This window comes from Sminthopsis crassicaudata, chromosome 3 (genome assembly GCF_048593235.1).
Source record: "Sminthopsis crassicaudata isolate SCR6 chromosome 3, ASM4859323v1, whole genome shotgun sequence".
Taxonomy (NCBI): Eukaryota; Metazoa; Chordata; class Mammalia; order Dasyuromorphia; family Dasyuridae; genus Sminthopsis; species Sminthopsis crassicaudata.
The window spans coordinates 601,378,558-601,405,954 of record NC_133619.1 but is presented as its reverse complement, the minus strand read 5'-3'; the positions used below and the strand labels follow the sequence as shown (position 1 = coordinate 601,405,954).

Below are 27,397 nucleotides of genomic sequence, written 5' to 3'. Positions count from 1 at the left end.
TGAAATTAATGATTTTCCTTAATGTTTGGAAAGACCCATAATTTCTGGCATAGGACACTTTCTGGAGCAGTTCCTGTCTCAGAAAAAGGGCTTCATGAGTTGTTGGGACCAATCTCTTCCCCATATATTCCAGTGGCCAAACTTTTGTGGATGTGTACCAACTGCCTTCAGCTGGGTGGGCCAGTGACTGTCATTAGAATTTGTGTATGAAGTCTTCCCAGCTCAGCTGGACCCTGTGGCCCGGTTTTTGTCCCCTAGAGCCCATGAGAGCTCCCAAAGGTCTCGCCTTCTCGGAGATCCAGTCTCGCCAGCTGACCCTCCAGTGGGAGCCCCTTGGCTACAATGTCACCCGCTGCCACACCTACACTGTGTCCCTGTGCTACCGTTACACCGTGGGCAGCAGCCATAACCAGACTTTTCGGGAGTGCGTGAAGATGGAACGGGGCACTAACCTCTACACCATAAAAAACCTGCTGCCCTATAGGAACATCCATGTGCGGCTCATCCTGACCAATCCTGAGGGCAGAAAAGAGGGCAAGGAGGTCATTTTCCAGACGGATGAGGATGGTAAGACCCCAATGGTTTTGAGTGGCTTGGTCCTATAGGAAGTCCTACCTTCAAGGGTATTGATGGAAGGCTTTGTTTGCTGAGTGCCTTGGGTCTAGAACTGACTACTTGGCAGTGATTGAGAATGGGTCAAAGAGCTAGGACTTAGTAGTAGAATCAATAGCAGGAAACTCAAGCTACTTGAAGGCAGAATGTGTCCATTTGTCATCCTGTAACTCTCCAAGGTACTTAATGTACCTAAACAAACCTGTATCTGCAAATGTGTGCCCATCTTTCTTTGCATCTCCCAGGCTTAACATAATGCCTGGAACACAATAAGCACTTAATAAATGAATGTTGACTGATTGATTGAGAATATGTAGCATAGTGTCTAATGCTCGTGGACTGACAATGACAGTAAGTGCCTAATGTGTGCAAAACATTGCACTAGATGCTGACTGAGATCAAAGCTTAAAAAAGTTCTGTAGTTCTTTGCTAATTCTCCCATGAATCAATGAGCCTTTAGTAATAACTGCTCTGTGTCTAATATCATGTTTGATATCTCAAAAGGGGCAATACCATATACTTGTATCCCTTTCCATCATTCATACAGTCACTACCTTAGTTCATCACCTTGTGTATTATTGCAATGACATCTGGTCTTTATTGTCTAGCCCATCTTCCACATGTTTAGTAAATGTTTGTTGAAATTATTGTGTATTTGTTGAATTTCTGAAAAAATCACACTTTTGACTGATACTGCCCTGCTCAAGAATTTTCAGTGGCTCCCAGTTGTCTCTAGGACAAAGTACAGCCTGGCCTTGAAGATTCACTACAACTTGGTTCCTACTCACATTTCTAATCTTATTTCATATAACTTTCCCTTCACAATGGACTAGCTCTTCTCTGATCTTGACCTTCCATCTCCAATCTATGCATTTGCATAACCCTGGAACATACTCTTTCCAAATCTTTGCCTCTTAGAATCCTCATGTTGCTTCAAGGCTCAGCTTAGATGCCCCATCTTCCATGAAGCCCTTGGGTTTCAGTGCCTCCTCCATCTGCCAATTGCTTTTTATTATTTATTATTTTTTTGTTTGTTGTGTTATAATCTCCAGAAGCTGGTTCCACTCAGCTGGCCACCTTCCAGTAAATTTTTCCAGTGTGGGGATTGTTTCATTTTTGTTTGTGTTTTTCCAAGAATTAGCATACTAGAGTATATATAGTAGTCATTTACTTTACATTTATTGAATTCAATTGAATAGGAGAAAAGGTTGCTACTTTGTCTTTTTGAAATTTACTGTCCAGTTTGGCAAATAGTAGTAGTATAGCAATGATAATAATAATAATGATAATAAACCCAACATTTTGATAGTACTTTTTGGGTTTTATTAAGCATGTGTCTCCTGGCATCTCAGCCAACTAGGTAGTACAAACATTATTATCTGTATTTTAGAGAGAGGGAAACAGACTCAGAGAAATTGTAACTTATAGTCACACAATACTAAGTAAGCTAAGCCAAACTTTAAAATTCATGTCTCTTGTGTCCAAGTCCAGCTTGCTTCATTATCTGCCATGGTCTAGGTCAAAGCTTCTTAAATATGAGGAGGTCATGAAATTATGATTTATTATCAGTAAGCAATTGATTTATAAATCTCTGTATTTAGGGTTGCATACAAATTTCTCGGACAAGAAAGGATTGCAAGTGGAAAAAGTTTAAGAAGCCTTGGGCTAAGTGAGTGTTGAGGGGATATGGAATCATAGAATTCCAGCATTAGAAAGGATCTCAGAGGCTCAGATCTAAATAACTACATAATCAACTGGCATTTACAAACTTCTAGTGTATGCTAGGCCCAGTCCTAACCTCATGAATACAAAGACAAAAGCAAAACAGCATCCCCTTTACTCACATTCGGTAGTCATTCAGTCTTTACTTAAAGCTCTCTGTTGAAGTCTATAAGGTCTAATAGAAGGTATTATTACCCCTATTTTTACAAATGAGGAAACTGAGGTTTAGAATGAATGAATGGATGAATAAAAAATTAAGTTCTTACTCTGCTACAAATAAAAAAAATGAGACAGTTCTTGCTCTCAAGGAGCTAACATTCTAGTAGGAGCAGATACACACCTACACATACATATACATATGTTTACACACACACACACACACACACACACACACACACACACACACACACAGGAGTAACCAAGAAAGAATATTTTGGTTTGGAAAGTTATAGGGAATAGAGAAATGGAGCCTTATAATAGGGGAGTAGATTGATAAGCCCTTTCAAATAGCAGTAGCATGATTGATTGGATGGAGATGGCATGGAATAAAGTGAAAAATGACTATTTTGAGAATGAGCCTGAGATAAAGAATTTCTGGGTTTGGTAGCAGACCTTTTCCTTAGACAATTAAATGTCATTTTTGGGCTATCAATGTTATGAAGTCTTTTTTTTTTTTTTTCCTGAGGCAATTGGGATTAAGTGACTTGCCCAGGATCACACATGAGATCAGATTTGAATTCAGGTCCTCCTGACTTCACTGCACCACCCTACCTGCCCCTATGAAGTCTTTATATTGTCACTTGGCCTTATTGTATATGGCCCTTGTTGAGGACAATAGTTGGCTTAGAGCCCAGTTCTTTCTTTCTTTCTTTCTTTCTTTCTTTCTTTCTTTCTTTCTTTCTTTCTTTCTTTCTTTCTTTCTTTCTTTCTTTCTTTCTTTCTTTCTTTCTTTCTTTCTTTCTTTCTTTCTTTCTTTCTTTCTTTCTTTCTTTCTTTCTTTCTTTCTTTCTTTCTTTCTTTCTTCTCTCTCTCTCTCTCTCTCTCTCTTTCCTTCCTTCCTTCCTTCCTTCCTTCCTTCCTTCCTTCCTTCCTTCCTTCCTTCCTTCTTCTTCCTTCTTTCTTTCTTTCTTTCTTTCTTTCTTTCTTTTCTTTCTTTCTTTCTTTCTTTCTTTCTTTCTTTCTTTCTTTCTTTCTTTCTTTCTTTCTTTCTTTCTTTCTTTCTTTCTTTCTTTCTTTCTTTCTTTCTTTCTTTCTTTCTTTCTTTTTTTATTAAAGCTTTTTATTTACAAGACATATGCATGGGTAATTTTTCAACATTGCAAAATCTTCTGTTCCAACTTTTCCCCTCCTTCCCCTCCCACCTCTCCCAGATGTCCGGTAGTCCAATACATGTTAAACATGTTAAAATACATGTTAAATCCAATATATGTATACATATTTATACAGTTCTCTTGCTGCACAAGAAAGATTGAATCAAAAAGAAAAACAAAACAAAACAAAACCTGAGAAAGAAAAGAAAATGCAAGCAAACAATAACAGAAAGAGTGAAAGTGCTACGTTGTGAGTCCAGTTCTTAAACGGTGGTTTGTGAGCCCATATGGGGTCTTGTAATTGAATGTGAGGGTCATGAAATTATAATTTATCATAAATAAATGTGTGATTTGTATGCCTATTTCATATACCAATATATCCAGGGTCATGTAAAAATTTTTTGGGTAAAAAGTAGAGTGGAAAATTTTTAAGAAGCTCGGCTTAGAGGGTGAAACACTGAAAACTTGAGTTCTAATCCTGCCTCAGATACTTACTAATTGTGGGATCTTGAGCAAGTCCTTGAGAGAGGTCTTAGCCTTATCTGTAAACTAGAGATAATAATAGGATGTGTCAAATAGTAACTGAATATGTAAAATGCTTTACAACCCTTAAATGCTATGGGAATGTTAGCTATTATTTATTATTCCGTGGTCTTTAGTTTATCAGGACTTTTAGGCTACTATATGGCCTCTTAGGTTGTCATGTAGCCCATAAAGAAATGATCTCTGGAAATGACTGACATAAAAACCAAAAGATATCAATAAACCTTTCTTATAAAGGATTGGCTTCAAATCAAGTATTCCATCAATAATAAGAATTTATTAATTGCTTACCATGTGCCAGGAACTATGCTAAGTAAGCCCTGAGGTTATAAAAGACAATAAACAGTATCTGCTCTCTAGGAGCTCACATTCTAATGGAGGAGGGAACATACATAAATCAGTACTCACGAGATAAATCCAGAGTAGATGAGGTAAATACTCACTATTGCATATAAATGAATATATACCGAATATAATGTGCTATATAGAAATACATATCCAAGGCACCTAGGTGGTACAGTGCATGGAGCACCAGCCCTGAAGTCAGGAGGACCTGAATTCAAATATGGTCTCAAACACTTCCTAGCTGTGTGACCCTGGGCAAGTCACTTAACCCCAATTACCTCAGGAAAAAAAAAACAACGAAATACATATCTGAACACACACTTGCACAACAGCACACACCATACATATGCATGTAATGTAATACATATATGAATACTTGTACACACAACACAATACTGTAATACATTTATACAGTATAGTACATACCTGCATGATACATGTATGTAATATGTATGTAAATGGTACATTATAGATAAATATGCACACAATGCTTACATTACCATAATATATACGTGCACAAGTATGTGAGAATATACATGTGTGCATATACAAACATGCAATATACATACACATCACACACATACACACATACATATGAAAGAGTAATTGCTGTTACTCTAGACTCAGTTCCACTATGGAGCTCTTATTCTAGCCTTTCTTCTTAATTTCTCCTGGACCTGCTGCCCCTTGAATTGCTGAGGGTGGCCCATTATTCTAACCCTCTCCTGTTTCCACCAGTCTGCATCTAGTTCCTAATCCCCCCTTCCCTATTCTTGCCTGTAGTCTGAATTTCCTTTTCTTCTTTTTAGTACATGAAAGCCTGAAGTGGGGCTTTCTTTTTGAATTTTTTCTTTTTTTAAAAATAGTACTTTATTTTTCCAAATACATGCAAAGACAGTTTTCAACATTCACCTTTGCAAATCTTGTATTCGAAATTTTTCTCCCTCTCTTCTTCATCGCCTCCTCTCCAAGACAACAAGCAATCTGATATAAGTTAAACACGCAATTCTTCTAAAACATATTTCTCTATTTGTCTTACTGTGCAAGAAAAATCAGATCAAAAGGGAAAAACCACGGGAAAGAAAAAAACAACAGGGGCTTTCTTTGTCACTTACAAAAACATTCTAGTGTCCAGATTTATTTGACTTTTCTAGATTACAATTATTGTCATTGGTCTAGTACACTATATAATACTGTGCTAATCCTTCAGAAACAGACTAGAAGATGCCCTGGAGACATTAGCAAGCATTTATTAAGTACCTATGGCATGCTAGGTACTGTGATAAGCACTGGGATACAAAGAAAGACCTCAAGGAGCTCACAGTTAAATGGGGGAGGCAGCATGCTAGCAACTATGTATAAATAAGATACAGACAGGATACATTGAAACTGCTGAGTTCAGCTCTTTCATTTTATAGATGAAGAGACTAATGCTCAGAGAGATTGAATAATTTATCCATGGTTACCCAGCTAACAAATGCCTGAGATAGGATTCGAACTAGGCTCTTCTTGACTCCAAGTCTACCTCTCTATCATCATCAGTGAGGTTGCTGATTGTGTAATTTGTTTTTCTTTCTTTGAAGCAAGTGTGATGTTGTTCCCTTTGATTTTAAGGATCAGCTAGATCTCCCTTCCTTCCTCTTCTTTGGGAGCCATCAGGGTCCTGGGTCCAGCTCTAACCTGCATTCTAGACCCAGTCTCAAATGTTTAGCTGGAGCATTCCTACCTCTGAAACTGGCCACTACCAATCAGGACTTGATTTACTCTCTTGTTGATTGCCTGGATTTAAAAGAGTGGTAATAATATGGATTAAACTAAAAAAGATGTGTGTGCATACATATTACCCTTCCTCCCAAAGAGCCTGATTGTAACACATTTCCCCATTGAACACTCTTCCTTTGTAATAATGAAGAAAGAAAGGAAGGAAGAAAAAAAAACAAAACAAAAACAAAGAAGGGACAACTAGGTGGCGCAGTGGATAGAGCACCAGCCCTGAAATTAGGAGGACTTGAGTTCAAATCTGGCCTCAGACACTAAACACTTCCTAGCTGTGTGACCTTGGGAAGGTCACTTAACCCCAATTGCCTCACCAAAAAAAAAAAAAAAAAAAAAAAAAAAAAAAGAAAGGAAGGAGGGAAGGAAGGAAAGAAAAAAAAGAAGGAAGAAAAAAGAAAGGACAAAAATAAAGGGAGGAAGCAAGAAAGGATGGAAGAATGAAAGGAAGAAAAAATAAAAGAGAAAAAAGAAAGAGAGAAGGGAAAGAAGAAATGAAGAAAAAAGAAAGGAAGGAAGGAAAGAATAAAAGAGAAAGGAAGAAAGGAAAGAAGAAAGAAAAAGCATTTTATTTCATCAAACCAGCCCATTAACTGAGTCTGACAGTATAGGCTATATCAGGATGCCTTAAACCTTTTCCACTCGTGACCCCCTTTGTGCCTGAGAAATTTTTATGTGACCCTGGGTATATAATTATGTAAAATAGTTATGCAAATAAACATTTACTGATAATAAATCATAATTTTGGAACTCCCACATTTAGGTATGTGACTTCATATAGGATCATGACCCATAATTTAAGTAGCTTTGTTCTCTTTATGTATAGCAATATACTCCCATAGTCCTGCATGAGGTGAATGAGAGTTTTCCAATGAGACTTTACCAGCCTTAGTTGAAGAGAAGGTGAAGCAAAACAAACTTTGAGCTTGGAATTGCAAAGTTTCCGGGCTCAGTGATCTCTCTGCTGTAACAACCCTGAATGGCCATACAGGCCAGGCAGCTTTCTGGGCTAACTGGCCTGCATGCTGCCTTACCATATGTCTTCCTCCTGAACTTACAGCCTCATTCTTGTCTTATTTACTACTTCTAGGCTGATACCATCTTAGTTCCTTTTGTCAAATTCTGGGATTAATGCTTCCAGGAGGATCCCTGCCCTCCACTTGCTCAGGGTTTCACACTTTGCTGAATGATAACTTCTCTCTCCCTGCCAGGCTGGTAGTACCGTATCCCCCATCCCATTGACACATACAATTCCCATGATTGCAAAGGGAAAGACCTTCATAATTTTATTTGAATCTGTACATTCATTGCAAAATTATTTTCCTCTTTTGGTTGACATTGAGGCTGAATTAAGGATTAAGGATAGGAAGGTCTGTACTAGTAAAGGTGTTGACAAGCAGCAGCAAACTAGAGTAATGGAAGGAGGACTGACTTTGGAGCTAGAGGATATTGCAAGTATGACTTTGGATAAATCACATTCCCGATCAGCCTCAATTTCCTCATCTGTAAAATGACATGGGTGTACTTAATCAGTCAACAAGAATTGACTAAGTATTTACTCTATACCAGGCACCCTGCTAGGTGCTGGAGATACAGAGAGAAAAATGAAACAGCCCTGTCCTCTAGGAGCTTACGTGATCTTTAAGCTTCGTTCCAGCTCTAATGAGTGACCCTAAGAGAAGTAGGGATACAGCAGAAAGAGTACAGCCTGGAGTTCAGGTCCAGCCTGAGAGTTTTATTAACTGTATGGTTGTGCATGATTAGTCATAACTCCTGTTTGCCTCAGTTTCCTCAATTATAAAATGGAAATAATAATAGTACTTACCTTCCAGGGTTGTTGTAAGGATCAAATGAGATTATATTTATAAAGCACTTAGCACAGTACCTGGCACATAATAAGTACTATATAAATGGTATCTTTATTTATTTACTCATTCATTCATTCCTTGATTTACCTATCTGTTCATTTATTATCCATTCATTTATCTATCCATTTATTTTTCACTTATCTATGTACTTGTTCACTTATTCCAATCAAAATCTTTGATTTACCTATAAGTTCATTTATTATACATTCATTTATCTATCAATTCATTCATTTGTCTATATCTGTCCACTTATTCATTCCTTGGTTTACCTATCTGTTCATTTATTATCCATTCATTTATTTACTTATCTATCTATTCATTCATTCATTTATTTTCCTAGAGGCTCCACAGTCAGCAAGTAGCAAATCCAGGACTGGATTCTAAGCTCATCTGCTTCCAAATGCAATATTCTTAAAATTAGTTTTCAATGAATAAACAATTTTTAAAGATGTCTTTTTTATTGATGTCTTTTATTTTCACATTGCTTAAGTTTTCTCAATATCCTTCCTCTTCTCCCTTCCCCCTCCCAACAACTATCCTTATAGCAAATAATAATTTTTTTAAAAAGAAAATGTGGAAGAAAAAAATCAGCAAATTTGATCAACATACAAAAAAATTCTGAAGATGAATACAATGTTCCACATCTCTGGACATCTTCCCTACCCCCACCCCGAAGGTCTGAAAAGGAATTGGGGCAGGTGTCTTCTCTGTCTCCCTTCTTTGAAGCCAGGCTTGTTCTTTGTGATTCTGCAACATTCATTTTCACTTGCTTTACGGTTTTATTTTTTTCTGTTTCCATTGTAGTCATTATGTATATTGTTTTCTTGGCTTTGCTTACTTTTTTCTGCATCATCCTTTGATGCTTCTCTCTTCATATTGTTCTTTGTTTCTTACAGGAGAAGGGAAGGGGAGGGGATTTAGCATTTATGAAGTGCCTGCTATGTGCCAGGCAGTCTTCTAAACACTTAAAAACACTATCTCGTTTAAGGCTCATCATAATCCCGGAAGGTGGATGCAATTGTAACCCCATTTTACAGTTGAAGGAACTGAGGCAAATAGAAATTAATTGACTTGACTAGAGTCACACAACTAGGAAATATCTGAGATTCAGATTTCAATTCACTTGATTCCAGGCCAAGTGGTTTATCATGAGCTACCAGCTGCCTCTTAAAGCACAGTAATATTCCATTCCATTCATGTTCCACATTTTGTTTAGCCATTACCCAATCTGTGGGCATCTACTTTATTTCTAATTCTTTTGAGTAATTATTTTCCTCCCTCCCATCTCCCCTGCTATTGAAATAAAAAGAAAAAAAAACATAGAGGAAGAAAAAAGAAAAAAACCCTGGTTACAAATATGCAGAGGCAAGACAAATTTTTGCACTGACTGTGTCTAAGACCATATCTCTCAATCTACATCCTGAGTCCATCACCTTTCTGTAAGGAGGTAAATGACGTGTTATCCTTTACCTCCTCTTGAATTGTGGCTGGTCATTGCCTTCATCAGTTTTTAATTTCAATTTTGTTGTTTCTCCATACAATGTCGTTGTTATTGTATAAATTGTTCTCCGAGTTCTGCTCATTTCCTTCTGCATCAGTTCATATAAGTCTTTTTTGGTTTCTTTGAAACCATCATTCCCTGAATAGCTTCTTTCCTTCCCAGCCTGAGAATAAAATCTGTTCTTAACTAGGGTGGCTCAATTCCAGTTTGAAGTTTTCCTCTAGGGGAGCCTTGTTATCAGCTGAATGATTAGGGCAATTAATTGGAAAGTGATTCTGGGTTGAATGGATTCAGGAATGGTGTCTAGGGTCAGGGTCTACTCCCTAAAGCAGGAAAACACAAGATGAGACTAGAAAGTCAGGCCTCCAGTGTCCCCAGCCTTCTGGGAATCCCAGCAATTCCTCATTCTTCGCTGGGTGGTGAGGTGGGCACCATGGCCCTGGAGGGGGAACACATTGCTATACTTTTTGTGTAGATTGTTCCCTTGATTCTGCATTTTTTCATTCTGCATTAATTCTTATTCAGTTAGTATAGGATATAAAAGTGTTGAACTCTGCATCAGAGTCATGGGTTCAAATTTCGTCTCAGATTCTGAGGTTATTATTTAACTCCCTGGGGTTTGATGTCTCCATCTGCAAAAATGAGGGGGCTGGCTTAATGACTGGCTAAGTCTCTGTCAGCCCTAGATTTAGGACCCACTACTAATATGTGGGCCACTGGGAAGGGGCCAGTTCCATGGCCACGCATTTTATGTGCTTGTAATGTGGTTTCAAGATGGTACCTCAATGGGTCACTATCCTCTGGGGCCTCTATTTATTATATAGCCTATAAAATGTGATTCTTTATAAAGTAAACCTTTCCAGGCCATGGAGAGTAGAATTTTCTGTCATACAGGACATAAATGTTAACCAAAACACCCATTTAAAAAAAGATTCCATATTGTGTGTTAAGACACTTGGATTCTAGTTTTGCCCCTGGCCAGAGGTGATCTTGTGTAAGGCACTGGCTAAGACTTTGTTTCCTTTGCTGTATGAGAGTGCTGGACTAAATGGTCCTGAAGATTTTTACTGCCTTTAGCAATCTATTCCTTTATTATTATTATTAATTACTATATAATTTAATATTATACTTATTATAAATATGTTAACAGGTATAATATGATATAAAATCATATACATTTATTATAAATATATCACATTTATATTATGGTACAATATAAATTTATTATAAATATTTTTATTTTATGTAATTATTAATATATCAATGTACTTCCTCCACTTCACCCCTATTTTTCTTATTCCTAATAACTCCTCTTTTCCAATTAAAACCTTACCTTATAACCAGGAAGAATGCTGAAGGAAAACAAATCACCCTAGTGGTCATATTTGACAGGTATAATATATTATAATATAACATAAAATTATAAAAATTTATTATAAATATATCATTTATAACACAATATAAATTATATAAACTTATTATAAATAATATATTTATTATATAATTATTAATATATCAATGTACTTCCTCCACCTCACCCCTATATTTCTTATTCCTAATAATCCCTCCTTTCCAATTAAAACCTTACCTTAAAGCCAGGAAGAATACTGAAGGAAAACAAATCAACCTAGTGGCCATGTTTGACAGCATATGCCTTATTCATCACCTCTCTGATGAAATGTGAAAATGATCATTCTTTTTCTACTGTGGCACCTTATCCTCTGCGGCGGCCCCTTACCTCATTCTGCTCCAAGTTTCCTTTATGGAAATTTCTTCCTTTCATTGTTCAATCTGTCCCCTCGCCTTCAAGTGCTGTTCCAGGCATTTTCCATAGCATTTCTTACTGGTTCCTCACAGTTGATATTCAGTCTCCCATCTTTCCTCTGGCTGAATTCCCTTCCTCACCTCCACCACATAGAATTCTTCTCTTCCTTTTCAATGCACCTTAAGAACCATCTTCCAAGTGAAATCTTTGATACCCCAATTGCCAATGCCCCCCCTCCTCAACGGTTATGGTTATTGCTCAGTCATGTCTGAATTTCTGAGATTCCATTTGGAGTTTTCTTGGCAAAGATACTGGACTGGTAAAAAGTCCTTGTGAATAGGGATGGTTTGTTTCATTTTTGTCTTTAATATCTGGGAATAAAAATCACTTAATAAATGTTCGTTGGTTGAGTAGGGCTCTCCTGTTTTTAAAGATTGCCAGAGAAGGGAAGCTCCCAATTCATCTGTAGTAAGAGTTTCATCTTAATGGTCAGAAAATTCTTCCTCTTAGAGGACTGATGTCCCTCTTGATTATATGTGAACTAATTAAAGTCTGGGGTGGGGTTTTTCTTACAGTTCCTGGAGGCATCTCAGCAGAGTCACTGACCTTCACCCCTTTGGAGGACATGATATTTCTGAAGTGGGAGGAGCCTTTGGAGCCAAATGGCCTCATTACCCAATATGAGGTAGATATATTTCCTTGAGACTTGGTTCTCTGGTTAGATACAGATCCATAAGCATTGGCCAGAAGCTCAGGGAAGGGGTAGGGAAGAAGAAAAGGATAGATGGTGGGAGAAGAAGAAAGAAAGAAAAGAAGTTGTCTTCTATAGAGCCTTCTGATTCTAAGATCTGTGGGGGATCAGAAGGGCTTTTTAGATTTTGGGGAGAAAGTTGGGGAGGTCATCCATAAAGCTTAGTGACCTATCTTCCTACTCTAAATCTCAGTGGTCCCTGACAATGACACTCTCTTCTCTGTGACTTTTCCCCACCTTGGCCTGTCTCCAGATCAGTTATCAGAGCATCGAATCATCAGACCCTGCAGTAAACGTGCCTGGCCCCAGGCGCACAGTGTCCAAGCTCCGGAATGAGACTTACCACGTGTTCTCCAATCTGCATCCGGGTACCACATACCTGTTCTCTGTGAGGGCAAGGACCGGCAAGGGCTTTGGCCAGACAGCTCTCACTGAGATCACCACCAACATCTCTGGTGAGCAAATGCATTCTCCATACTCTAATAGAGGTCCCAGTGTGGTGAGGATTAACCCTGAGGAAGTATCTTGCCAAGGAATAAATAATGTGGTGGATCCTGATAGAAGTCTGATGGGGATGAGGATCATCATTGGGTTGGAGGATTAGGAGGTGGGGAAATGGATGCTTTGGTGAAGATTCATGGGGAGATATGAAGATGAGGGAGTGCTCCCTTTCCAAATAAGTTATCATGCATTGTCCAGAGGCTCAGTTCATTTCTGGTTCCATTGTCACCTATCGTTTTTTGTTTCTGAGCATGTATCCTGCTGTATTTGGGGAAAGCTTTGTCCCTTTTATTTGGAAGATCAGTCAGGGTCTGCGTTTTATTTTCAGTGTACCATCAGTCCTTCTAACACAGGGTAGAGAGCTGATCCTGGAGCCTGGAAGACTGAGGGCTTTTTCTTACCTCTGTGTGTGTTAGAACTGTGTGACATTGGGCTCTTAATGTCTCAGAACTCTAGGCAACCTCTAAGACTATGGTTGCAGAGGAGATGCTGACCTGAATTTATAAGGGGAGTTTCTTCACCTAGAAGGTCTCTATCCCAGTGGAATCACAGATCTAGACCCTATCTCTGGCCTTTTATGTTGCTTCCCTGAGGGGTTAGGAAGGCAGGGGACATAGAGAGGGATCAGAGAAGCAGACAACAGTAATGTCAGGGAGACTGGAGATGGGAGAAATCAGGGAGACAGGGTTCTGAAGTATCAGGTATGTTGGGGACTTGTACTGCAGTGAGGGGTTAGGGGAAAGGGAAAGGAGAGTCAGAGAAGTCATGGATCCTGAGGGATCATGGAGGTTGGGGACCAATGGATCAGAGGACTAGAGTTTGGAGGTTTAGGGAGGAAATGAAAGATCTGGAAGAACTTAAGAAAGTTGGATATTAAGAAGTCAGAGAGATTGCAGATATGGAGATTGGCAGCCAAAAGATGCCCTGAAAGATCAGGAAGGCTGGGAACAAGGTGTTTGGGAGGTTAGAGATCAAAGGAGAAGAGAGCTTAGGGGGAGTCAGGAAGGTTGGATAATCAGGGGTCAGTGAGATCATGGACACAAGGATCATTGAGGCTCGAGAGGAAGGGATTGGGGGAACTGGGGACTGAAGGGTCAAAAAAAGCTGAGGACAGGAGGGGTCAGGAAGTTTAGCTGTTAAGTAGTCATAGATGCTAGGGACAATGAGGTCAGGGAGGTTGGAACCAAGGGATCAGGGAGTGTAGGGGCTGAATGTTAGGGAGGCTGGAGATTAAGTAATCAGAAAGGTGGGCTTCCAGGGAGAAGGAAGACTGATGATTGAAGATCAGGAAGGATAAAGATGGAGATATCTGGGAGGCTAGGACAGGAGGGCTCAGGAGCCTTGGGTATTAAGGGAAGAGAGAAATCAGGTATACAGGAGTCTCAGGAACAGTGGTCATGATATCTGGAATCAAGGTGCTCTGAATGGCTCACTCCTCCTCATCTCTCCCTTCCCAGCTCCGAGCTTTGACTATGGGGACATGCCATCCCCACTGGGGGAGTCAGAAAGCACCATCACAGTGCTGCTGAGACCAGCGCAAGGACGCGGGGCCCCCATCAGGTAGGATGCTCATTGGGGAAGGTCTGAGTCCTGTGGGACCTTCCCCGCCTGTTTTTTCCTCCCTTTTGGTTTTTTTTACCTAATTATATTCCTTCTCTTTTGGTTTGTGGTTCCATTTTTTTTTTTAGTTTGACATCAGCTCCCTTACCTTTTCTCCAAGTTCCCAAATCCATTTTTCTCTCTGCTTCTTCTTCCTCCTGGGGCAGGTAGCTGAATATCCCAATGAGAAGAGATTGTTTCCTGAAGGTCTATGACCTGGGAAGGAAATATGGTTGGAGTAGGACGAGGTCTTTTCTCTTTTGGAGAGTTTGGTTGGCAGTTTGGCTCCAGCTTTGACTTTATTCACCCTGGTCACTGAGGACTCTGGTTGCTGAGGTTTTTGTCACTAAGGACACCAGTCACTGAGGATGGTGGTCCCTGAGAATACTGGTCACTAAGGCCATTGGTCATTGTTGTTCCTAGTTGTTAAAGCTTATTGTTCACTGTGAATCCTGGACTCCAAAGATGTTGGCACTCTGGGTACTAGGCCACTGATTGTTGAAGACAGTGCTTACTGGAACCCTGATCATTCTGTTCACTATGGATTCCTGATGTGCAAAGATGGTAGTCATAGACTAGCACCGAAGAGAGCATTCCCTTGAATTTTGGTCACTATGGATATTGGTTACCAAGGACACTGGCTACTCCGGATGTATTGAGGATATTGGTTACTGAGGAGATGGACCACTGTGGAAGCTGGATACTATGGATTCTGGTTACTAAGACACTGTTGGACTCTGATCTCTGGAAATCCTGGTTATAAAGAACGTGGGTCAATATGGATATTAGTCATTGAAGATACTAGCTAGCCAGGGTGCTGATCTTTGAGGATGCTGGTCAGCATGGGACACTGGTCACTGATGGTGTAGGTCATTGAAGACATCGGTTCCTGTGGATACTAGTCATTAAGTAGGTTGACTGTGGTATAATGGCAACAGAAGATTCTGGTTATTGATAGTATCTGGCAGTGGGGGTGTTAGCTAATGTAGGGATTTGTCAGTTTGCATGTTGGTCTCTGATCACTGAGTGTTGGTCACTGGGGATGTTGGCTACTCTACCTGCTGAATGTGGAGGAAGCTAATCATTGAGGGATAGCAGTCAGTGTAGACATTGTACACTTTGGGAGAACTTCCTCTTCTCCATGTCTCTTTGCCGCCATTGAAACAGGATAGAGTCTAGCCCCTCTCCTCTAATCTACAGTGTGGAAGGGCTCCAGGTTGGTAAAGCATATAAGGAAGTAGGAGATTAGGGACTGTGTTTTGGAATTGTGAATGAGATGGGTGCCTGATTAGGGGATGGAGACAATCCAAAGTGGTTCATTTGTGATCAGTAAGGAAGATACTTCTTTTCTCCTTAACCTGCCCCTAACTTATGAAAGAAGGTTAGGTTTGTGGCATTTTTTGGCTGTTGTTAAAAGGGCTGCTTTCATAATATTAATCTCATTATTTATATTAGTGATGACAATACTGGTATTACTCTGGGGCAGTGCCTATCTATCCCCCACTCATCCCCTTGCCCCTAGGGATGATAGCGAGTGGTGTCTGGCTTGTTACCATGGAGACAAGGATGTAGGGGAGCCTCTCATTAGGTGGGTTTTCACAGCCACAGGGCAAGAGAAAAAAAAAGAGAACGAGAGAGACAGAAAGAGAGAGAGAGAAAGAGAGAGATGAGAGACAGAGAGAGAGACAGAGAGAGTCAGAGAGACAGAGGTAGAGACAGAGACACATAGAGAGAGACAGAGACAGAGAGAGTGGAGAGTGAGAAAGAGAGAGACAGAGTCACTGATGGGAGGGAGAAACAGAGACAGACAGAAAGACAGAGACACAGAGAGAAATACAGAGAGAGACACCCACACAACGAGAGAGAGAGAGAGAGAGAGAGAGAGAGAGAGAGAGAGAGAGAGAGAGAGAGAGAAGAGAGACAGAGAGAGAGACACACACAGAGAGAGACAGAGAGACAGACAGAGAGAGACAGAGACAGAGAGACAGAGAGAGACAGAGAGAGACAGAGAGAGACAGAGAGAGACAGAGAGAAAGAGAGAGACAGAGAGAGACAGAGAGAGAGAGAGAGACAGAGACACACACACACACACACACACAGAGAGAGAGAGAGAGAGAGAGAGAGAGAGAGAGAGAGACAGAGAGAGAGAGAGAGACAGAGAGAGACAGAGAGAGACAGAGAGAGAGAGAGAGAGAGAGAGAGAGAGAGAGAGAGAGAGAGAGAGAGAGAGAGAGAAAGAGAGAGACAGAGAGAGAGAGAGAGCGCGCGAGTGCTTGAAGCTTCCTCTTTCCTAGAGCCATCCCTGGGAAGAGCAGACTGCGATAGAACTGAACCTCTTTTCTACAGCCTGCTGTAGATGGCATAATTAACTGGTTTTTTAGGTAGTTCGCACAAAAATTCTCCCTTCCTGCTCCTGAACTTCTCCCACCAGATTGCTTTTCTCCCTCCAGGTTTCCCAGTTTTCCTCTTATGACTAACTGGTCTTCCTTTTGGGGCAGCTCAATAAGTCTGAAACTCCATTTCTTGAAGTCGGGAAGACCTGAGTTTGAATCCTGTCTCAGATATTTACTGGCTGCATGACACTGGGACAAGTCAGGTTACTTTTCTCAGGCTATTTCTTCATGTGCAAAACAGAGATAATAATAGTTCCTGCTTTCTAAGGTTGCTGTGAGAATCAAATTAAATAACATATAAACTTCTTTGCAAATCTTAATTTGTTTTTATAAATGTTTATCATTATTATTAATGTGGATTAGTTAATATTTATAATAATGATAATAATTTCCCCAAAGTATCTTACTTCTACATACTGAAATAAAAATCTTTTCCAAAAATCCTGTCACTATTATGGTGAGAAAATGACTGGGATTCCTATTTTTGTAAGTGATCAGCATGCAAGATAAAGCAATCCTCCTGAGCTGGAAAGGGTTCAAGGGCAGGTCTGGCTATGTTCAGAGATGCTCATTATATAGAGTTATAATTGTCCAGTCCCTGCCACTTTCAAAGCCTGACAACTGAGATACAAAGGGATTGTGATCTTTTGTCAGTGGGGTGGGCAGAGAATCCACATTTGAAGACTCATGTCATTAGAGGCTTACACATTAGGGCAAAAGGGCATGAATTTCCAGAGTTCCGGATGTTCTGGTGATAGAGCAGGGAGATCCTAGCCTGAGATGTCCTTAATCTGGTCTTGGAGGCTGGCCTGGCTTTCTGTTCCCTTCCTAACTTCTGGGTCTTGACCTTGATTGGCACAGTCATCATGACCTTGATCTGACTTTCCAACACCATCTTCTCTCAAACCCATGGAACCTGAGAGTTGAAAGGGACCTTTGAGGGCTTCTAATCCAATGCCCTCCATGACTTCCCTGAATTTGAAAGCTGGAGGGGAAGGATGGTTAGGAGCCATCCGGTCCAATCCATTCCTTAAAGGAATCCTCACTATAACATACATGACAAGTGATCTTCCAGGCTCTGCTTGAAGATCTCCAGGGAGGAAAGCTCCCCCCATGTGGCCCCTTCTACTTTTGAACAATTCCAATGACCTTGGACTAGGTTCTGCCTTGGACTAGGCCCTTCCTTTCTCTGAGCCTCAGTTTCCTCATCTGCAAAAATCTGGGATCATAAATTTAAGGCAAGGAGAAACTTTAGAGGTCATTTCATCTAACCAGGTCCTACCTCGGACTTACTGACTGTGTGACCCTCAAGCAAGTCACTTTAATTCTTAGTGCTTGAGGCAAATCTCTATGATTCCAATATATAGAACAAGTGCTGGTCTGAATGAGCTCTGTACATCAAAAAAGACCACAGGTCTTTCCCTATACCCTATCTAATTGTTAGAAAGTTTTTCCCAATCTCATACCTAAATTGAACTCTGTAACTTTTACTCTTTTTGTAACACAAGGCGTCTCTCCAATTTGTGACTTTTCTGATTTTTAGGAAGTTTTCCTTAGAAGCTTAGATTCATAAATTTGGTACTGGAAAGGCCTTTAGAAACCATGCAGCTCAGATCCCCTCTTCCCCAACATATTAAAAAAAACTGGATCAGTTTTATATGGAACTGAAATATGCCTCCTTTCATTTTTCTTATTGATGAATTTTTGAAAGTTTGTTTCATTGTACTAACTTTGTGAGGTTTTTTTGGGATTCCTGAATTAATCATCTAACTTCTCAGCTGTCCTTTCTAGCTCATGTAGATCCCCAATTTGATGAGCATGTCATTACTGTTCTCATGAGAGTAAGTGATGAGACTGAAGAGAGCAGCACCAAGGACAGAGACCTGGAGCACTTCTCTCTCTACTTGGGTCCATTAGTATCTTCCATGTTCCAGGTAATGCCCTAGGCCAGGGGTTCTCAAACTACAGCCCGTGGGCCAGATGTGGCCCACTGAGGACGTTTATGTGGCCCACCAGGTAATGGCAAATGGGCTAAGGGGCAGAGACAGTGTGAGCTTTTGTTTTTACTATAGTCCGGCCCTCCAACAGTCTGAGGGACAGTGAACTGGCCCCCTATTTAAAAAGTTTGAGGACCACTGTTAGGCACTGCTGATAAAAGTGCAAAGAAATCATGTCTGCTTTCGGGGACCTTATATTTTAATGGGGAAGATAATAAGTAAATATGAAAATATATATAGGATAAACATTGTGTGTATACACACACACACACACACTCCCTCACAGAAACACAATATACACATATAATTACACCCATACATGTATATATACAGATACACAATACATATATATGTATATATCTACATCCATCCATCTATCCATCTACCTATATCTGTCCATCATCCATCTATCTATCCATCTATCTGTCATTTATCTATATCTCTCATCTATCCATCCATCCATCTATCTACCTAGATCTGTCTATCATCTATCTATATCTTCTATCATGTATTTATCATGTACCTTCTTTCTTTCTTCCTTCCTTCCTTCCTTCCTTCCTTCCTTCCTTCCTTCCTTCCTTCCTTCCTTCCTTCCTTCCTTCCTTCCTTCCTTTCTTTCTTTCTTTCTTTCTTTCTTTCTTTCTTTCTTTCTTTCTTTCTTTCTTTCTTTCTTTCTTTCTTTCTTTCTTTCTTTCTTTCTTTCTTTCTTTCTTTCTTTCTTTCATCATTTACCTCTATCTATCTATCTATCTATCTATCTATCTATCTATCTATCTATCTATATCTTTGTTATTTAGGAAGAGGGTCCTAGCCATTGGTGGAATCAGGAAACCTTCATTTGGAAAACTGATCTGTGTCTTAAAGAAAGAGAGGTACTTTCTGAAGTAGAGGTGGGAAAGGAGTGCTTTCAGACATGTGCGATAGCCAGATGGGAGGATTGTTTGTGAGGAGAAGCCAGTTTGGCTGATTCCACTCCCCACTTGCAAGGCCTGACCAGATTGTCACCAATGGTATCCAGTTAAGCCTTTTGATATATGTCCCATTCTTCCTGCTGTTTCCGTCCGGATCCTTGGGTTTAGATTTTCACAGATATATCCTCCAACCAGGGAACATTCCCCAGAAAACACCTAGTGTTTACAGTACATCACATGCAGTGCATCTATACATAAGCCATATGGGACTCACGTTTGTAATTAGTGGACAAGGTCGTTGCTTCTTTCTGGGCACAGGGAGGTTATCTCTGAGACCATCTCTCCAGGGGGATTGTGTGACTCATCCTTCTCTTTTTCCTGCCTTCCAAGCTCTCAGATGGGGGCCAGTGAAAATACTCAGGACCAGTTGAGCTATCAGATGGAGGGCACAGCCAACTCTGCTGGGGCAGGACTGAGAGAGTCTATTAAAGAAATGGTGCCCAGAGATAAGAAGCTCTGGCTGTGGTACTGTCCTGGACTTGGAGGTCTTTCATTTCCCCAGAAATAAGAGAATTAATTGAGGAAGGGGCTGGTCCTTTTAACTGCTTTCTGAGACTTGGTGACATCAGCTGACTGAGATAAGAGAGAGCATTTATAGAATGTTTTATCGTAGGTAACTTTCTTTGTTGGATAACATGTCCCTCTTCAGTTCTCCTACCCTCTTCTTTCTCCTTATTTCTCCCTTATGAGAAGGTGGTGGCAGTGTAAAATAAAGGAATTGGGCTCAATTACTTCTAAGGTCCTTTTCAATCTTAAATCTACAGTCCTTTCTCATATGTTTCTTCTTTTCTCTCTCCTGTTTCCTAGCCATGTTTGTGGGATAATGAGTTTTGGAAGAAAAAGTGATCAGAAAATGCCCATATGCCGATGCCATGACAAAGAACAAACTTAAGGCTTTGGGAGAAAAAAAAAACAACATACACCATAGTTTCCACCTCAGAGCCCATGTGTAGGGCTGGTTACCATCCCCCAAAGGAGCTTTTCTGGAGCTAAGGGGGTTAGGGAAGATAATTAGATGATCAAGAGGAGTGGGGGGTGGGGGGAAGAGGCAACTGCTAATGTATAGACATAGCAGGCAAGATGAAAATGGGATAGGTTTAAAGTTTATAATCTAATCAAAACAACGGAGGGAAAACAGAATTTTAATCATCAAATCTCAGAAGGATATCAGCTGACATTTCTGTAACAACTTAAGATTTGCAAAGTGCTTTACCTATATTATCAATCTCCAGTTACAAGAGTGTTGAGCTGCAGTGCAGTGGACTTGGGAGCAGGAAGATGGGAGTTTCGGGCCTATCTTGGACACTTACTAGCTGGTGATTCTGGCTGAGTTCTGGGTCTATCTGGGCCTGTCTCCTTATCTGTTAGCCTTTATGGCTTCTAAGATCCCTCCACTGCTAAATCTATGATCCTATTATTGCATTTGAGCCTTACCACAAAACCATAAAGGGCATATTGTTGGGATTGTTATTGTCTCTATTTTACAGTTCAGTAAACTGAGGTTCAGCGAGGTTAAATCTATGGCCCAAATCGCTTAGTTTCAGAAACAGAATGAAAATCTTCCCTGACTCTAAACCCATCGCTTTGTCTACTACATTCTATTGTCCCTGAAATAGCAGTTCTCCAGAACTGGGCCCATGTTCTCTTATTGACTATCTAAGTGACCTTGACCAACTTAATTTTACTTGCTGAGTCTTGGTGTCTCTCTATAGGGATAATAATATAAGTATATACTACTTACTTCTGAGGGGGTGCTGTAGCTATTAAGTGCTTTAGAATTGCAAGCTATTATTATTTCATGGAACTAGTTAGCCCAAGAGGTAGGACAGGCCAAAAATATAAATAGCTAAACATTTAGCTAAATCATGGCTAACAAAGCCATAATGGTTACTAAGGAAATATAAAATCATAGCATTTTAGAGCATAAGGGAGGCGTGTCTATGTGTGTAGGGACATCTTAGATCACAGAATGTGTGAGCTGGGAGGGCCCTTAGAACCCAGGATGTCAGAGCTGGGAGGGCCCTTAGAACCCAGGAGGTCAGAGCTGGGAGGGCCCTTAGAACCCGGGAGGTCAGAGCTGGGAGGGCCCTTAGAACCCAGGAGGTCAGAGCTGGGAGGGCCTTAGAACCCAGGATGTCAGAGCTGGGAGGGCCCTTAGAACCCAGGAGGTCAGAGCTGGGAGGGCCCTTAGAACCCAGGAGGTCAGAGCTGGGAGGGCCCTTAGAACCCAGGAGGTCAGAGCTGGGAGGGCCCTTAGAACCCAGGAGGTCAGAGCTGGGAGGGTCCTTAGAACCCGGGAGGTCAGAGCTGGGAGGGCCCTTAGAACCCGGGAGGTCAGAGCTGAGAGGGCCCTTAGAACCCAGGAGGTCAGAGCTGGGAGGGCCCTTAGAACCCAGGAGGTCAGAGCTGGGAGGGCCCTTAGAACCCAGGAGGTCAGAGCTGGGAGGGCCCTTAGAACCCAGGAGATCAGAGCTGGGAGGGCCCTTAGAACCAAGAGTGTCAAAGATGGGAGGGCCCTTAGAACCCGGGAGGTCAGAGTTGGGAGGGCCCTTAGAACCCAGGAGGTCAGAGCTGGGAGGGCCCTTAGAACCCAGGAGGTCAGAGCTGGGAGGGCCCTTAGAACCCAGGAGGTCAGAGCTGGGAGGGCCCTTGGAACCCAGGAGGTCAGAGCTGGGAGGGCCCTTAGAACCCAGGAGGTCAGAGCTGAGAGGGCCCTTAGAACCCAGGAGGTCAGAGCTGAGAGGGCCCTTAGAACCCGGGAGGTCAGAGCTGGGAGGGCCCTTAGAACCCGGGATGTCACATTTGAGGGCCCTTAGAACCGGGAGGTCAGAGCTGGGAGAGCCCTTAGAGCCCAGGAGGTCAGAGCTGGGAGGGCCCTTAGAACCCAGGAGGTCAGAGCTGGGAGGGCCCTTAGAACCCAGGAGGTCAGAGCTGGGAGGGCCCTTAGAACCCGGGAGGTCAGAGCTGGGAGGGCCCTTAGAACCTGGGATGTCAGAGCTGGGAGGGCCCTTAGAACCCGGGATGTCAGAGCTGGGAGGGCCCTTAGAACCCGGGAGGTCAGAGCTGGGAGGGGCCAATTCTTCTCTTAGTGATCACCTAGTTCAATCCTTCCACTTTACAAAGGAGGAAACTGAGATCCAGAGAGACAAAGAGAATGGCCAGGCGTAGTCTCCAGGGCTCCATAAGCCAGGGCTCCCACCTTTGAAGGGGAGCAGGAAGGTGTGAGAAAGGTTTCTTCCACTTTCCCTCTTGGTTCTGCTGCTAGAGACAGAATGCTTGGCCAGGGAGATCCTGGATCTGACTCAAGGCTAGGTCAATGACTTTGAATTTGGGTGAACAGAGTGATTCAGTGCAAAAGTTGATAGATTTCAAGTCAGGACCCGAGTTCCAATCTTTCCTCTGATGTGTGACCTCTGACACTCACTCCAGTTGTCTGGACCAGAATTTTCTCCTGTATGAAATGAGTAGGTGGGCTTGCGCAGCCTCTTTTGGCCTTGGAGCTCCATTCCTGTGTGTGTGCGTGTTTGGGGATGAGCCTTCAGGTCCCCCTGATATTGCCAAGGTCACTGGGGGGTGGGATGTTTCTGCTCTCCCTGCCAGGCCCCCCCCCATGCCCTATCCTGATGCTCTGTCTTGCTTCTCCTGTGCTCAGTGTATACCAGGTGATAGTGGAAGAGGACCGCGCCCGGAGGATGAAGCGGGAGCCTGGAGGTCAGGACTGCTTCCCGGTGCCATTGACCTTTGACGCTGCCCTTGCCCGGGGAGCGGTCCATTATTTTGGGGCAGAACTGCCAGCCAGCAGCCTCCTGGAGGCCACGCCTTTCACTGTGGGCGACAACCAGACGTACCGTGGCTACTGGAACCCACCGCTGGAGCCCAAGAAGGCATATCTCATCTACTTCCAGGCCACGAGCCACTTGAAGGGGGTATGGAGCGGCCTGGGGCTGGCAGGGGTGGGGAGGCTTCCCCTTTGTCCTCAGAACAGCAGTATTCTTCCTCGGGAGCCAGGCTGCGGGGTCCGAGCAAGTCCAAACCCTGTCTTGATACCCAAAGGCAGTGAGGGGATGGTGGGAAGAGTTCTGGCTTTGCAGTCTGGGTTTAAATCCAGATTGGGACCCTGCCATGATCTCAGATGGCTGTGAACTTTTCTGGGCCTCAGTTTCCTCAGTCCTTATAGGAGGAGACTGGACCAGATGATCTTGAAAGTTCTTGTCCTGGGATCCCTGAGGCTCCCTCCCTCCATCTTCTTCCCTCAGTCTCCCCAGCTTGTTTCATGCCTCTTAAATATGACCCATTTGGCCATCTGAGCCTCGACTTGATTCTCCTAACTAGCCTGTGTGAGACGGTGAGAGAGAGGGCAGGAGGCTTCGCGGGCCCCGTCCTGTGAGGCCGGGGGAGGCTGGGGGACCATGGCTGGCCCCGAGCGCCAGGCTCAGTGGGATTGACCTTCCCTATCTCATGCATGTCTCCTCAGGAAACCCGGTTGAACTGCATTCGGATTGCTCGCAAAGGTAGGACCCTGCTTATCCTCCTCATCCTCCTAACCCTCCCCCCCTTCCCATAAGCGGACCCGCTGCCCTTTGCTCCACAGAGTTCCTGGCTGGCTTTTCCCTGAGCTCATTTTGGGGAGGTGGGGTGAGGGCCAGCCACAGAACGGCGTGCAAGAGGCGTACCAGTAGGATTGCTCATAGGTGGGGAACTGATTGATCCCCATTCCCACTGGAGGAGGCTGATCATCGATGTGGATCATGTAGTCCCAACCCAGGTCCCAGCCTGGAGCTGTCAACGTGGTCTCTGTGGGCGTGTCGTCTCCCATCAGACCCGAACCACGAGACACTAAGCGCGCTGAATTTCTCTGAACCTCAGTTTCCTCATCTGTTAAATGAATGTTTTGGGGGAGAAGGTCCTCGGGGCTTCTTGCAGCCCTGATCTTCCATAAGGTTCAAATTTGACCTTCTTTTGGAGTAGCTTTAGGAAAGAAAGGATGTGGAGGAAAAGCAGAGAAGAGTTATTTTGTTCTCTCTCCTGATCCCTTGTAACTAACTGTTAGGGAGAAAGCCCGTTTAGCCTTGGGTCATTAAGGGATGGTACAGGGCCTTTCTTTGTCCCCTTCCTGTCATCGGCAGCTAGTCCTTCCCCACACAAGCTTACACACACACACACACATACATACACACAAACACACACACACATACACACATACACATAATCACACACACTCACACACACATACACACACACAAACACTCACACACACACACATACACACACACACTCACACATACACACATACACGCATACACACACAAACACACACAAACACACAAACATACACACACATACACACATACACATACACACATACACACACACACTCACACACATATACACACACACTCACACATACACACATGCACACACATACAAACACACACACAATCACACACACATACACTCACACATATACACACTCACACACACATACACACACACACTCACACATACACACATACACACACAAACACACACATACACACACAAACATACACACACATACACACATACACATACACACATACACACACACTCACATACACACACACACTCACACATAGACACATGCCCACACATACAAACATACACACACAATCACACACACATACACTCACACATATACACACTCACACACACATACACACACATACACATACACACAATCACACACACTCTCACACACACACACACACCAGTTTCTCTGCAGCCATTCAGGTCCTTGGATATACGTAATTATTTGCACGGTGTCTTACCCATTGGAGTGTGCGCCCCTGGCAGACAAAGACCGGGGTTTTGGTTTTCGGTTTTGGCCTCCCCAGCACTTAGCCGCACAGTGTCTGGCACTTGGAAGCACTTAAAGAATGCCCAGTGGCTGACTGGCGGGCGGCTTTGGATAAAGGGCAGATGCCCCTTGCCGCACTTCGGGGAGGCCGGAGCGGAGGTCTGTGGGGTTTCTCTGCTTTTCCTCCCCCTTGTTTATAGAGCTTGGACTCATTAGGCAGCTGCGGGCTGATGCTTTCCTAGGGTGTGACATTTGGGGAGCTAGTGAAGGTGCCGCTGAGCTTGGCCGAGACGTCCTCTTCTTTTGTCCAGTGCCGTGAGGGGGGAAAGAGCTAGCTTTGGGGAGCGGGAGGGCAGGGGCAGGGGCAGGGCCTGAGAAGGGCTCCTACGCGGATGACGGGGCAGGCTGGGCAGCCCCGGTGTGGAGGGAGGAGGCTGGAGGAGGCCGCGAGAAGCAGCCAGTCTGCCATCCCCCTCCGAGGAAGGGTGCGCAGGGCTGGCTGGAGTTCCCCGGAGGCTCACTCATATCCCTGCGTAGCCCCGAGGACGCTTAGGGAGGCTGCAGAGAGAGGGAGTGGGCTCGTGCTGTCAGGGGGCGGGGCTTCGGCCCTCCGACCGTCCCAGGTGTGCGCGCCCAGTCGGGCTTGTCAGGCTGGAGCTGAGACCCTGGGAGAATCCTGGGCTTTGCTTCCGACTTGATTTCTAGCTCTGCGGTTGCTCTCCGCAGGAGTGGATTTGGGTGTCCCAGCGTTCCGGGTCCCATCTAGGCTGTCCTGATACCCAGGTGAGAGCAGGCCTGAGGTGGGACGGCAATGGGCGTCCCGAGACCGAAGCCCCTCGGGGTCTCCCCGGCCCAAGCTGCAGGCCAGCTGTTATCGCCATCATAGCTGCCCTTCTTCCCCAACAGTATCGTTATCATCAGCCAAGGCCCAAAGGGGGATGGAAGAGAAATTAGCGGCCCCTCATTAGGGTAGCTCGCGGCCTGGTAGTGAGCCTGCTGTTCTTCCCTGGGACTGATGTTTTCTCCTGTAGCCTTGAGCATATGGACACTCGGAAGCACGTTTGTCCATCCATCAATAAGAAAGCATGAGCATTTTTTAAACTAATTCTTAAATTTAGTCTAAACTTAATCAGCATCTCCCCTTCCCAATGTTCAAGCAGAACAAAAAAAGAGAATTATGTATGAATTGCATATGAATTTTGTATGTACAGTTGGGCTTACATGCGCACACCTATAGGTATACCTATATAATACATTTAATGTAAATTAAATTTATAAAAATTTAAAAATAAATTAAATTAAATTAAATTAAATTAAATTAAAAGACTTCTTTGAGAATAATTCTGCCAATGTATTTAAACATTTATTATGCACCAGAGTAGTTAGATTATTTGCTTGTAATAACAACCCTAACCCTGAGACAGGATTTGAACTCAGGTTTTGTCTGTCTCCAACTCACAGTGTTCTCTACAATGCCCAGGTTGCTCGATTTATCACAGTACTTCTTATAACCCTTCATGGAAGGTAAATTCGTGAGGGCAGAGAGAGTATTTCTAATCTTTTTTCTACCTCGTGCGGCGCACAGGCATTCGTTCTATCGCTCACGTCGGAGTCTTTGAGGCTCCATTTGGGGTTTACTCGACAAAGATACGGGAGCGGTTTGCATTTCCTTCTGCAGCTCATTCCACAGAGGAGGAAACGGAGGCCTTCAGGGTCGCCCAGACAATAAGTATTTGGTCAGATTCGAACTCGTGAGGATGAGCTCTCCTGACTCCAGAGGCGTCGCCACTTGTGTTCACAGCACATACTTAGGAGAGGGTTGTTGGATTCAGCCGTAAAATGGAAACAATAATGCTTGTTTTACTGGCCTACCTCAAAGAAAACATTTTATTATTAATTCAGAGGAAAGA

The 27,397-nt window shown here is 42.9% G+C and overlaps 1 protein-coding gene across 4 annotated transcripts in view; it reads left to right on the top strand.

The window, feature by feature from the left end:
* Positions 1–24,162, top strand: part of PTPRU (protein tyrosine phosphatase receptor type U) — a gene marked incomplete at its 3' end in the record, with an annotated part of 63,975 nt that extends 39,813 nt beyond the window's left edge. For all 4 annotated transcript variants that reach the window (XM_074305542.1, XM_074305541.1, XM_074305543.1 and 1 more), the window contains 6 exon segments: positions 259–567; positions 12,015–12,124; positions 12,444–12,645; positions 14,149–14,251; positions 23,304–23,577; positions 24,126–24,162. In XM_074305542.1, coding sequence (XP_074161643.1) covers positions 259–567; positions 12,015–12,124; positions 12,444–12,645; positions 14,149–14,251; positions 23,304–23,577; positions 24,126–24,162 — 1,035 coding nt within the window.
* Positions 24,163–27,397: the final 3,235 nt, after the last annotated feature.